Source organism: Oreochromis niloticus, linkage group LG13 (assembly GCF_001858045.2).
Source record: "Oreochromis niloticus isolate F11D_XX linkage group LG13, O_niloticus_UMD_NMBU, whole genome shotgun sequence".
Taxonomy (NCBI): Eukaryota; Metazoa; Chordata; class Actinopteri; order Cichliformes; family Cichlidae; genus Oreochromis; species Oreochromis niloticus.
In genome coordinates this window covers 19,583,481-19,598,031 of record NC_031978.2, presented here as the reverse complement: position 1 = coordinate 19,598,031, position 14,551 = coordinate 19,583,481, and the positions used below count along the sequence as shown (strand labels likewise).

The 14,551-nt window shown below is 40.7% G+C and overlaps 1 protein-coding gene across 1 annotated transcript; it reads left to right on the top strand.

Moving 5' to 3' along the window:
• Window positions 1–200: 200 nt before the first annotated feature.
• Window positions 201–11,246, top strand: gclc (glutamate-cysteine ligase, catalytic subunit). Its single transcript, XM_003441123.5, has 16 exons — window positions 201–890; window positions 2,286–2,398; window positions 3,961–4,143; window positions 4,287–4,400; window positions 4,667–4,725; window positions 4,943–5,079; window positions 5,194–5,268; window positions 5,825–5,941; window positions 7,261–7,399; window positions 7,498–7,610; window positions 7,713–7,805; window positions 7,896–8,000; window positions 8,107–8,188; window positions 8,274–8,383; window positions 9,780–9,900; window positions 10,005–11,246. The coding sequence occupies exons 1-16, from the start codon at window positions 741–743 to the stop codon at window positions 10,184–10,186; spliced, it is 1,893 nt and encodes a 630-aa protein (XP_003441171.1). The 5' UTR covers window positions 201–740; the 3' UTR covers window positions 10,187–11,246.
• The last annotated feature ends 3,305 nt before the right edge of the window (window positions 11,247–14,551 follow it).

The following is a 14,551-nucleotide window of genomic DNA, read 5'->3' as shown; positions in this document are numbered from 1 at the left end:
TGTTATTTGATTTGATTTGATTTGATATACCTTTATTAGTTCCACAAGGGGAAATTTCATGTATCATGTATATATCTAAGGCGTCTCGCTTTTCCAGCACTCTTGAACGTGCCGTGGTACTCGCTCTGATTGACGGCTCAGTGGGCGGAGCCACGAAACGAAGACTGCTGAGTCATAGTGACGCCACTCCACGCTACGCTCCGCCTGAAGATGTCACGTGTGTTGAAGCAGGAGGGCATTCATATGAAAAACACTGAGCGACTGCGTGCGGCAGAGTGGTTCCGAAACACCGACTTCTCTACCGGCGCACGTCGCTGTCATTCCCCCCCATATAGCTGCGCTTTCACCGGCTCCAGTCCGTGGCTGTTTACCGAGCTGGGGTCACCGGGCACTGACTGAATAACTCGTCCGTTTAGCAGCGGGTGCGGAGTTATTAACTCACGGTACCGAGCTAACGAGGCATTAGCAAGTGATAAGCAGGGGCCTATTTCTTTTGGACGTCCAGTTGAGGTTACCGACAGGACACGTTGTTGCTTAGAAGCACCAAGAGATCGTTCATTCAAAACGCGGCTCTGCTGAAACCCCTCCATACTCCGCCGCTTGTTTTAACCGAGGCTTCATGCGAGCTCTCCGACCTGGACAGACGAGCTAGCTAGCTATCGCCCGGCGTGCCGTTTAAATAGAAACCAGGCAGCAAGAGCCCAACAGCGGTCACCTTATACCTGCAGTCAGCGTGTGCGATGGGTCTACTGTCACAGGGATCTCCACTGAATTGGGAAGAAACCCGAAAGTATGCTGACCACATCAGAAAACATGGCATCATCCAGTTTCTCAACATCTACAACAAACTGAAGGATCGCCAGAAAGATGTGCTAAAGTGGGGCGATGAGGTAAGGATTGTGGAATATTAATGCTGGTGTTGTCTGTTAATGCTTTTAGTCTATTAGTAATGCGGCTGGGCATGATGCAACAGTGGTCCTGTGTTGATAGAGACTAATTAAGTGTGTGTGTGTGTGTGTGTGTGTGTGCACCCTGACCGACTGCAGCACATACACGTGTAACTGCAACAAACCCTGCAGCTCTTTGATACTGTATACCAACGCTGGCAAACATAAGGCCCGGGTGCCAGAATTGGCCCTGCAAAGACTCCAATCCGACCCACTGGCCATCTTTGGAAAATTTCAAAGGAAGGCATAAGTTTTGGACTTTTAACTGTATTTTTACGTATTTTACAGCTTGCCCTACTGATAAAGACCCCCCCCATTGCCATTCAGCCTGCACCCAAGTTATTAAGTAATAGATAAACAATTAAATGACAGAAAAGTTCGTGTTTGTCTAATATAGAATTTTCAGTTTTTCACGTGTCCACCATAAAATAAAGCAGGACATTTTCTGTAAATTAAAAGAAAAAGTTTTCTGCTTTATAATTACAGGACAGTCTGGGCAGCAATTTTAGACATTTATTTCTTAGAATTTAAGCCCACTAAGTCACGCTGACAGATTACTTTTATTAACTGAAGCAGCATTTCTTTATCGTGTAGAAAAACTGAGGTGTTCTTGTAGAAATTGTGCTTCTTTGCACCAACCGCTCCAGCACTTTCATAATCAGAGCGGCTGTATGTGGCCCCCGATGTAAAACTAGTTTGGCATCCTTGCAATATGTGAAGCGGTGCAATTCCCAGCATGTTTGAATTTACTGACATGACAAGGCCGTAACCATGGAGCCAGTTTTGACTTTTAAGTCGGGTGTTGGGGGCGTTGAATAAGAGTTGAATAGAGCCGTGAGCAAAAAACATGACAAAACAGAAGTCCAGCTTTGCCAATGGTGGTGGTCCAACACTCATTTATTTTCCCTTACTGCTTACACTGCTGGCATGCTGGCTACCACATGAGGACACTCCTTGCTGTGTGGATGGTAACTTAATGCCTACTATGCAATGTATGTGGCTTTGTCTGTTGCTCGCTGTGGTTTTCTCTTACATTTTCATTCAGAACTTCACATCTCTTCATCCGCCACCAGCCAGAAAAACCTGTACAGCTTGAACAAAGTATTTTGATTTCAAACCATGTGGAATGCTGTTGTTATAGATTAATCCCTCTTTCAGACAGGGGATTACAGGGTAGCGGAGTCAAAAGTCAAGGAAATCTAACTGATGAATTGGAATTGATGTGATGGCGTCTATAGCGCCAATGGAAAGCCTGGTGTTTATAGAAAGAAAAAAAGTCAGGCAAGTACTTTAAATACAGTATTTGTCTAGTTCTGTCTTTGATCGTTTTGCTTTTAGGTTGAGTACATGTTGGTGGAGTTTGACGACAAGGATGAGAAGGTTCGCCTCGTCCTGAATGGTGGAGATATTTTAGCAACTCTGCAGGACCAGGGAGAAAACATAAACCCCAAGTAGGTACACTTTAACAGTGTGTGTGTGTGTGTGATCAGTTGCATATGCTACTAAAATATGAAAGATGCTCATAATTTACTTGGCTAGTGTTGTTTTGTCCTTCGTGTCTCCTCCCAGTATTAAACTGGGGATCTTTTACTTGTTAGGCGAATGTGTAAACCACTACACTATGGAGACACTGTGTTGTTGCACTGAAATGGCAACACGCAAAACTAGAATATGAATAACATTCAAATAAATGCCACACCTCAAATGTCAGGAGCTGTGACAAAAAGGCTGTTGGTTTGTTTTGAATAAATGTAAGCTGAGAGATTAATGGCTGATCTTGCTTTGCTTATGACACAGTGGGATAATAAGAAGAGGAGGAGTGAGATGAGATGAGATGCTGTATAAAGGTTAAATCAGCATGCATCGCAGGCGGATACTTTCTTTTTGTATTTGTTTTGTTATCAGCCTCAGTGAAAGCTCCTGTGTTGGTGCATGGTGGCTTTTTTTTTTTTATAACTTTAATTGGAAGTGAAGCAGTTAAGAGAAAACGCTTCTTTTTGATATGCATCAATGTGACTTAAAGTAACACATGCTATAGCTGCTCAGTGGAGTTCTTATGCATTAGAAATTACAGCTCCCTATTCCTCCAGCTGTTGCAGAACATTTAGTTTAACGTGCAATGTTCAACAGAGTTCTGTGGCAGCTTATTTATTGTCTTGTTTTATCTCATCAGAAGTTTTTAACCTAAGGTTATAAAAGAAGTTTCCATACAGAACATGCACAGAGGCTCTCTGTTGATCACATTGTCTTTGCACAAGCAGTTAACTGGAAGAGACACATCTCCCCGACTCACAGTTATTCTGTTTGATTTTGGCAGAGCCCCACTGGCTCCCTGCACATGGTATCAGAGCTTGAATCTTCCAGTCTTTCTGCTCAATAGTTCAATTAATATTGCAGCACAAGAAAAGGGTGCATAGCACACTTGTTAAAAACAAAAGAATGTACAGCACAGTGAGTCCCTTTGTTTCTGTGACGTGCCCTTTTTTAGTGTCGTTTAGGTGGCTTTAAAAATATGTGATGCGGAAATTAATCGGTTACAAAAGTTTTGTTGATGACTGACTGACATCTCCAAGGTGATGCCAAGGTATTTCCCCCCTGAGGAGCTCCTCCTGGGAATACTGTTTGCATGTCTAATCTGTAGTGCCATCTCTGCAGTCGCTGTAAATGTGTTTGTACAGGCTCCTGAGTGTTATGTTTGCTTGCAGCCCATGACGTCGGTCTAAATCTGTGTAGCCAACTTCACCCAGGGGAAATACCAGTGACAGTGAGAATAGTAGAGCCGATGCATTCCTCATTACTGCCCCTCTGTCGCACACACCAAAGAGCAGGCTCAGAAGCACAAATGTGTCGCGTTCATTTGCCCCCACCAGGATTTTGCCCGACGTATGATAAAGGGAGAGCGGTCCGTTTATTTAATCAGAAAGGTCATCGTGATACTGAAACCAGGGGCCTTTTTTCCAGGCTGACCTCTAAGTGTTGTAGTTTAGTAATACACTTTGTGTGTTTTTTGCAGTCACCCCACACTGTGGAGACCAGAGTATGGTAGCTACATGATCGAGGGAACTCCAGGTCAGCCATACGGCGGAACAATGTCAGAGTTCAACACTGTCGAGGGCAACATGAGGAAGAGGCGGCGCGAGGCGTCATCTGTCCTGAACCCCAAAGAAACGCTCTGCGCCATCACCGCATTTCCAAGGTGCTTCAGTTTATACTGATCAAAGGTTTTTACCCTCATAAAGGAAATCAATACAAATGTGAATCTATAAGCTGATATGGGATTGTTCTAATAAATGTCAGCCGCAGCTTTTTAATGTTGCGTTGTGTGATGGTTTTGTTCAGGCTTGGCTGCCCGGGTTTCACCAAACCAGAGTACCGACCAACTCCTGTTGAAACAGGAGTGTCCAAGTCGCTGTTTTTCCCCGATGAAGCCATCAACAGACACCCGAGATTCAGGTAGGCTTCATGGTTGTGATGTCAGTGCAGTTTAGATGTGTTTAATTAGAAATTTTGGAGTTAGTTGAGCAAAACGGATCCGAAGCTGATGGGCAGGAAATATCCGCATGGTTATGTGTGATTTTTATTATGTTTTAGATTGTGATGTCATACTTTTGCTTCTTCTGTTTTATCGTGTAGCACTTTCATTAATATTTTTTTTTAATCTGTGAAAAGTGCTGTATAAATAAATACATTTTACTTGCATTTTTTACGTTTTTTTTCAGTACTCTAACCAGAAACATACGTCACAGAAGGGGAGAAAAAGTTGTAATAAATGTGCCAAGTAAGTCTGACTGAATTGAGTATATTTTTATATTATTGGGGGTTTTTTGTGATAAGCAACAATTGCGACCTGTAGATGTGGTCAGTGTCAGACACATCTGTAATGTGGAATCTGTAAGCTACTGTAAATGGAGATAGTTATTTTTTTAATGTGATTCAGTTGCCTTTAAGACGTTGTGGAATAAATGCATGTGACCAAATTTCTTGTCACCCTTTAGTTTTCAAAGACAAGTGCACTCCATCTCCGTTTGTGGAAGAGTTTCCTGAGGATGATGGCGAAGCGGCGAGGGCGGCTCTGCCTGACCATATCTACATGGATGCCATGGGCTTCGGCATGGGCAACTGCTGTCTGCAGGTAGTGCATGAACTGATTGAGCAGCGTGCCACGTCTGGTTGTCTTTGTCAGCTTCACATTCCTAATAAGTGACTTATAAATGTACTTCATCCTATTTTTACGATGCTTTTGCAGGTGACATTCCAGGCTTGCAGCATTGATGAGGCAAGGTATCTTTATGACCAACTTGCAACATTCTGCCCCATTGTGGTGAGTGGATAAACAAAACACTCGCTTCCTGTCATATATTTTGTTTGCGTAACTGACCTCATTCTAATCAGGACTGTTTCATCTGCTTATCAAGCTATTTATGCGCTTGATGCTAAAGCAGCTTTAGAACTTGCAGTTTTTGCTGTGCTATAGCAGATGTGATGTCTAAGAAGGCAAAAGCAGACCACACTGACATAAACGGATGCTGTAAATAAACACTGTCTGTGGCTCTACAGTAGTTGCATGCCCCATGCAAAAAGTAAAACCTGCAAACAAACCAAGTATTATAAATACATAAAATATATTTTTTTTAATTATATGCTAATTTTTGGTATTTTGTTGATGCAGTCCACGTCGCTTCTTTGATATGCATTCATTTGATTAGTTAAAAGCTCTGAAGCTCTGTTGGGTTGTTAATGGCTATTTAAATAGGTTGCTCTTTTTTTTTTTTTTTTTTTTTTTTTTTCATCTTTTAACAAATTTGCATCCATTTTATTTATTTAAACCCACATTTCCTTTAAACACACTAAAGAGAGTTTTTTTTACTCTTTACCAGATGGCACTGAGTGCAGCTTCACCCTTCTACAGAGGCCATGTGTCAGACATCGACTGTCGCTGGGGAGTTATTTCTGCTTCGGTGGACGACAGGACGCAGGAGGAGCGCGGGCTAAAGGTGAGCAGGTGGACCTGAAAATGGCCAGGAGTAGCCATGACTTTATAAAAGTGTTTTATTCATATGTAGAGGAAGACTTCTGGGGAGTTGTTGGATTTAAAAGGGGCTTTTTGTGTTCCTGTTTCTGTCATTTAAAGTCATTAGTCATCAGTCTTTGAGATCCACGGAAGTAACCCGAGTGCAATGGGGAAACTAAGTTACTGGGGAAATTTCCCAACATAGTTTGAATCTTTTTTTTCTTCTTTTTTTCCCTGTCTTAGTAGTTTAGCCCATTGATACAAAGTTTTTCCAGACACTGTAATTGTGCCTGGAAGCGATCATGTCATTTAAAAAACAAACAAAAAAAAAAACACCTAAAGGCAACTATCGGGAATAAAAGGAAATCAGTCACAGAGAGAGCCAAATTCTTTTGAGTGCAGTTTGCTGACAGTGTTTTCAAGCAGTTTAATATGATATGAGACTGTGAAACCAACTACAAAGAGTGAGTGAGCTGCAGGTCAGCATAACCTTTTCATGCTTGATGATGCCAGATGAGCTGAGCTCAGAAAACGCAGTTCAGGCCGTCATTTAAGTTCAGTGTACTCATCAGATTTAAAAACCTCGAGTGAAAGTGAGTAGGTTGATTTACTCACTTTATTTGTAATATGACTAATGTACAAAGTCCAGCAGGTGTCAGTAGTGACAGTAGGCTCTCTACATCATGGCTTGACCCTTTTGTTTCTAAAGTTTATGTCAGTCATGTGTTGCATCATGTGCTTTCATGCTTCCTGGAAACTAATCTCTCCAAATTCTGCAAACAGTCGTTCCTCGTTCCTCCTCTAATGAAGTGCAGTGTCACATCTGTGTGTAGAGGCCAAACTAAGATGCATTTCTGCTTTTGCGTAATGCTCAAGGTGTAAGGAACAAAACACTGGAAGTTGTATTATAACCACTGCAGTGACTGAGTATGCTCAGATTTTAGATTATACAGACTTTCTTACATGTGTTGAAGAATATTTTGTAATGATGGCTGTCGCAACTTAAATTATTAACATGTATAATAAAATGGCCAGAGGACCGCTGATACTCTATGCAGTTTATGTGTTATCAGGTGGCAGTGGCGGATTTAAAATAGCTTTTTGTCAAACACAAACTTTTGCCGTAAATTTCTTGTCATTACTACTACATCACTAACTGCTTTTTTTTTTTCTTTTTCTTATGCTTATGATGCTTCTCATCTAACCTTGTAAAGAGCCAACTTTTTATTTTCTTTACTAAGTTACTTTTCATTATAGTTTGTTGAAGTGAAACGGTAACGCAATGTTTTTCTTTCCTTGAAGCCTTTAAAAAACAACAAATACAGGATCTTCAAGTCGAGGTATGACTCCATTGACAGCTACCTGTCCTGCTGTGGGGAAAAGTACAATGACATTGATTTGACGATAGACGAGGAGATCTACAAGCAGCTGCTGAGTGCAGGTACTGATTCTTAAAATACAAACATATTAGCCACAGGGGAAATCCTAAACGAGACGATGGTGCAGTAATGAAATGAATAATGCATTCTGTGTGAATAGGCATCGACAAGCTCCTGGCCCAGCACATAGCGCATCTTTTTATACGAGACCCGCTCTCTGTCTTTGAGGAGAAAATACACTTGGACGACGAGAACGAGTCAGATCACTTTGAGGTGAGAATTTAAATGATTTCTTAGAAGAGGGCCACCTGTGTGTAAAAATGCAGTATACACATGGCTGCACTGTACACAAATATTCATTCAGACTTCTTGCAGAACCTCCAATCGACCAACTGGCAGACGATGAGGTTCAAACCTCCCCCTCCAAACTCTGATATCGGCTGGAGAGTCGAGTTCCGCCCCATGGAGGTACTGCCCACCTCTTCGACTGTTTTGTTGTAATCTGCTTTTAAATTCAGTGATGTGGTGAATTGTCTTATTTTTGCCCTTTATTTTCAGGTGCAGCTCACTGACTTTGAAAACGCAGCATATGTGGTGTTTGTGGTCCTGCTGACCCGGGTGATCCTGTCCTACAAACTGGACTTCCTAATCCCGCTGTCAAAGGTGATAACCACCACACAGTTCTTTTTCTAAAAAAGGAAATTAACCGGTGAGTAGGGCTGTGGATTTTTGTACACAGTGATCTGATACAGGAAGTGTCTTTTATTAGGTCGATGAAAACATGAAGGTCGCGCAGAAGAGAAACGCTGTCCAGGAGGGCATGTTTTACTTCCGCAAGGACATCTTTAAAGGTGCTTAAAAAACAGTTTATCTTTGGCTCTGCGCTGGTTGTCAAGGCTTCATCAGACTGAAGCAGCTGATATGTTTATTTTGCAGGCTGCAACCCGGTGCTCGATGGCACTGCGTCTGCTCAAAACGGCGTGGAGTCTGATGGTGCCAATGAGGAGTACACACTGATGAGCATTGACACAATCATCAATGGAAAGGTGACTTATTCTCTTGCACAGGACGTTTGAGCTACGCTGGTAGTAATGACTCAATAGGAAAATGATGTTGAACCACAGTATCTGTCTTTATTTTGGTTCACCTTTTTTAAAGTCACGATGCCTTTTTTCTTTCTTTATTATCTTACTTTTTTTAAGCCTGTTTTCAGTCTGTAATGACTCTTTTATACTTGTAGTGCAAGTATAGGCCAGTCACGTTTGAGGCATTAGTTGCATGCAGGTTAACTGCCGCTGTGAAGAGCAAAAATGCATTAGACAACATCTGATTTTCATCAGAGTGTGACTGAGCTGGGGGGGATTGTATCGCTAGACAAAAATGAGGACCTGCAGAGAGAAAGTACATTCTTGCTTCGATAACCACTGCTTCAACAAGACTCCCAGTAAATTAGCCATTTCCCTGAGAAGTTGATTCAGAAGATTAGAAAAGGGATTCCTAGATTTATGATGCCAAACTCCAACAGTAGTTATTGCAAGGCACTTAATATTGTCAGTTAAAGGCCATGCAATATAATGAAAACCTAATGATCTTCATCCAGCAGCAGTTGTCAGTGGTGTGCCTGGGAACCTTTTAACATAAAGAAATCTCTGACAGAAGCAGATGTACACTCCCATCTGCTCTGCTTTTCTCTTCTTTTCCCTCACCTTGGTCTTGTCACGGCTGGTAACTGTCCCTCCCTGACCTGGTCTTGCCAGAGGGGTTTTTTTCCTGTTAAAAGGGAGTTTTTCCTTCCCACTGTCGCCGGGTGCTAGAGGATCATCGGATTGTTGGGGTTTTCTCCCTGATAGGGTCTTTACCTTACAGCATAAAGAACACTGATGTGACTGTTACACAAATAAAAATGAACTGAACAGAGTTGAATTTTATTGACTTGGAAACCCTGATGATTTTCTCAACTATAATTTGTCGTTATTCATGAACCAGCTTTTGGATGGAGCACTATACAAATGTTAAGACAAAGTTGCCCCCAGTTATCATCGTATTGATTAAAATTAACATGCAGATGTATTTTAGTAGCCAAACTCTGGGAACAATATTTCTGCCTGTGAAGCAAACATTGTTTGCAGATGCATGTAGATGAAATGAAACTGGCAGACCTGAGTGATCCAATTTTAAAGGAGCTTTGTTGTACAAATAAAAGAGAGAAATTTACAATATTAAGTTTTGGCCAGGATGGTTTTGTTTTTTAACGCTCTTGAAATAATCTGGAACGGTTTGTAGTCAAAATAGTTTAAGTTTTCTTTTTCTATCCTGCTGAGGAGACTTGTTTTTTTTTTTTTTATGTTTCTCCTTAGAACAGCTTCACTGAGCCGCTGGCACATCTGTCAGTTCTTAGTGTGATATAACTGCTGTTTTCTCCTCTTTTTTTGAAATCACCAGGAGGGAGTATTTCAAGGGCTTATCCCAATCCTTAACTGCTATCTGGAAAACATGGAGGTGGATGTGGACACCAGGTGCACCATCTTGAATTATCTGAAGCTAATAAAGAAACGTGCCTCAGGTAAAGTGTCATTAAAAGGTTAATACTGAGTAGTCACGTTAGCCGAAAGCATTTTTTTTTCTCCTTGTAACGCTCCCTGAACTACGTCTCCTGATGTGAAATAGGTGAACTGATGACCATGGCCAAGTGGATGAGGGAATTTGTCGCGAAGCACCCCGACTACAAGCAGGACAGCATCATAACCGACAAGATCAACTACGACCTGCTCAGAAAGTGCGACAGGATTGCTAAAGGAGAGGAGCAGTGCCCCGAGCTCATTGGCAACCCAGTTAACAGATCCCAGTGAAGAGAGAGGAGGGGAAAAATACTGTAGATGATACAAACGTGCATGTAAAGAAAGACCAAAAGTGTGGCTCGGAACAGAAGAGGTCCAATCATATGAGAATGCAAACCGGCATGTGTGTAATCTAAAGAAATGCACCTGCTTCAAATGTATGTGTATATATACTGTATGAGATTTTTATGATTACAATGTTATTTTAATAGATGAGCAATAAGACATGCAAAGGGTTGTGTAATAGAAATCAGATGTGTATTTATTTTTATCTGGAAATTAAGCCTATCTGTGAGAATGTAAATGTAGCAAAGAGTTGTACAGTAGTCTGCTTTTAATCTCCTTCTGTAAATACTGTACTTCAGCTCTTTAAAACATTAACACAACTTTTTCTTTTTGCCTTTTTAAAATACATTCATATGATATGTTTGCTTTGCTCTGCTGACCCAGCGCGTTCTCATCCCGGGGAGATGATCAATCAGATACCGTCGACTGCCAGTCATAGTAACGCACAATGTATTGTTTGGTGGTTGTACTCAATGTGAGAGGACCATGTGGTTTTAGAGACCTACAACATCTGGGGCAGGTTTGTCAGCCTGGACATCATGAAGTTCACTTTCTTCCCCCCCACTCAGATTATTTTGTTTTCACTTGTTTCTGTTTTTTGTTTTGTTATTGTTTTACTATCACTTTTTGGTTGGGGATGTGTTTGAGTGAGAACCAAAAAGTACTCTGTCGCATATAGGCGCTAAAATGAAACTACTTGATCATATGCGGGCATTAAAAACAGTTTTTGTGTTGGGAGGATGTGGATCCCTTCGCGGTGGTAACCCTGCACTGTGGAGGCAAAGGGAAAAAAAAAAAAAAAAAAAAGATGAACTGGCTGTGACTGACCTGTCTCATGTGACACACCGCCAACTTTGACAAAAACCTCATTATCAGATTCCCCCCCGTGGAATGAGAATGAACTGGCTAACGTTGTAGTGGGACCTTTAAATTTGGTGTTGCATTCAAGTGGTGAACAATTGTTTGCAATGTGATGCTGTTTTAAAATAAATCTGTGCAACAGTAAGCTCATGGGTTTGTATTTAATGGAGTCCTGTTTAATTTTGCTCAAATATGATGCAGATGCCTTGGGAGCAACCTACACTTCACAGTGAAGTATTAAGGATCTATTAAGGGAAAACTGCTTGTTTCAATATTTTTTTCTGTTTTGACACCTTCTACTGTAGAAGTCCCAAACCTGTCCACCCACAAGATGGTGGTATTGAACCAGCGTTTCACACAACAGTGACAGATGAGAGCATTACCTCGGTTTGACCTCCAGGATAAGGATAACGATTGTGGCTGGTACAGGCCTACTTATCCTGCAAAAGAAATCAAAGCCCTGGGACCCAATGTTCTCTTTAAAATAAAACGCCCTGGTCTGAATTGATGCGTGATTATAGGCTGTGCACAAATATCAGGTTCACACTGTGTACCCATAACAAGAGGACAATCGTGCTCATCTGACAGTAATCTGCAGCTAATGTGCTGTTGGTGTGATGATGTGTTGCAATCAATGTTTTAAAAAAAACGGTCTCTTTGTGGAAACAGCAGTCGTGCAGCAACCAGTAGCAGGTCTTTAAAATATTACAGGTTGACCAGGGATTATACAGAAAAACCTCTAAAATGATTATTAGGGGGGATTAAATTAAAAGGGACCATAATGATGACGAAAGATGTTTTAGGTTGTAATCATAGTGGCCATCGGTGGTACTGCAGCTTTTCTAGTCTTCATGTTGTAGTTCTCCTGATCCACCTAAAAAAAATAAATGAATCCCACAGCTGGAACTTTGAGACAAATATGTAAGCGAGTAATAAAATCCTACAAACTTAACTTAGAGACAATACAACAACTTTCTATCCTGTGATTGTAACAATAAAGAGTAAGGCTTTACTTAAAGACGTACTAATCGGGTTTTGTTTTTTGTTTTTTTTAATAGTCCCCACCCCCACTCTCATCAGCAGGGTTTCTATCAGCAGAAGGCAGACGCGTACACACCCTTTTCCAAACCATTGGGAAGGGTCAAATTCAGGGGAAGAAACTTTAGTTTATGAATTTAAAAGGAAAAAAGAAAGCATGGATGTTCACTCAAACTTAGTGGAAAATTGGTGGAAAATTACTGGAGCGTTTAGACAAAGACAGATAAATGTGACAGTTTTATGCTTACAGCTTGTTTCCGTTGACTCACTTTGGCACACAAGTTTTATCAATGAGCAGGCAAAGCAGCCCACATAACCATCACTGATTCAGTTCAGTTTTATTTATATAGCATCAAATCACAACAGCAGTCACCGCAAAGTGCTTTATATCTACAATAACGCAAAGAAAACCCCTCTGAGCAAGCACTTAGCAACAGTGGGGGAAAAAACATCCTTTTAACAGGAAGATACATCTGGAAGAACCAGGCTCAGGGAGGGGCATCCATCTGCCACGACCGGATGAGGAAGAGGGGACAGAGACAGGTCAAAGGGCACACAAGAGAGGCAGAGATGAATAATAACTAATGATTAAATCCAGAGTGGTGTATAAAGACACAGAGTGAAAAGAGGTGAGTGATGCTCAGTGCATTATGGGACGTCCCCAGCAGCCTAGGCCTTTTCCAGTGTAAGGGAGGACTGGGAGCTGGTTCCATAATGAGGGACCTAAAAGCTGAAGGCTCTGCCTCACATTCTACTTTTAGATACCCAAGATACCATAAGTTTCTGAGAGTGACAGGCTCTGTTGGGGTGATATGATACTGTGAGGTCTCTAAGATAAGGTGGGGCCTGATTATTCAAGACCTTGTATGTGAGGAGAAGGATATTAAATTCTGGATGAATATTCAATGGCTAAAGGGTGATTCTGTGAGTGTGTCTGTATCAGTGTCAACAGAGTACTTATTAATGACAAATTGGATAAATGTGTTTTCTTTTTTCTTTTAAAACATTTAGGAAAAAAAGACTAAATTAAAGTATGACCTGGAAAGTGTTACTGGTGAATTAAATAATGTAATTAAACAATATAAAAACTAATAACTGAGTCAAAAAAGTTCAAAATCAAAATCCAATAGTTTACACAAGACAATTTTATTTATATGTATATATATTTCTAATATGAATGTCATTTATTTTAACTGTCATAAACAGGATGTGACAATGATAATAATAACAACTGCACTGCATTAAAACATTCACAGCAGGTGGGATATCCGGTCTTTACGTGATGATGTGATGAACCCTGCTTCCGGGTCCAAACTACTCTGCATTTATAAGGCTGTTCTGTTTTTAAGATGTTTTAATGTTTTATATTTTGTTCTATATAATCCGAACAAGCCCCTAAAAAAGTCAGTGATCAGTGTCGGCCTCTCTCGGTTTTTATTACCGCTATTCATTTTAAAGCCCAGTTTTTAAAACCTTACGATGCATCTGCAGCTCAGCCCATGCAGCAGTACATTAATGACTAACCTCATATTGCAGTTGTTCTCCTGACTTAAGTTTGGTTCATTTACAGCATCCTGCCATGTGATTGCATTTGTCCCTAACCATCGGGAACCCTCGCGTTAACTTTTATCAAGTGGAAAAAAGTTAGCTTTCATCCTCCAGCTTCACTGTGTTTATATTATGCTAACCATAGCTGTGTAGCTAGCCACCACGTAGCACATCATTATATACCAGCTAGCCCTAGTTCCCGGGATTGTGTCTGTACTTTATGGACCTACTGGTCTCTTAAAAGAGATGGGTGTGAGGTATGCATAAATATAAAGTGGAAAATATCCTGTTTACCCTGCAAGTATCCAGTCATAACTGTAAGGGGGGGAAAAGAAAGAAAGAAAAAGCAGTCTTTTATTAAAAATGCACAGTGAGCACACAGCCATACTTCAAGTACGCTTAGCTCAGCAGCCACATGCACAATATTAAATGTCATTCAGCAAGAATTACCTCTAAGTGTAACATGTACTACAGCTAGCTCTGGAGAAATCAAGGAAAAGTTCAGTAAACTACTATTACCATCGCCAAACACACTGATTATATTTGCAAAATATTTCATTTTAAAAGACAGAGAAAGATGATGAAAGAGTGTCTTTATTATGACAGGTCGTAAAAACGGATCAGTTGTAAACTAGACCAGGCATTTCAAAGTCATTTTACATAGTGGGCCACATACAACTCATTTTGATCTCAAGTCAGCATGAGAGTAATTCACATTAATTCACAAGAAATGTCCCTTTTTTCCATGGACTCACTGTAAAAAAACAAACAAAAAAACAAAACAAAAAAACAAAAAAAGAAGAGAGAAATGTAAAAAAAATTCTGTGTTTTAATTGTTATGTTTCTTTATTATTTTTGCTGTTG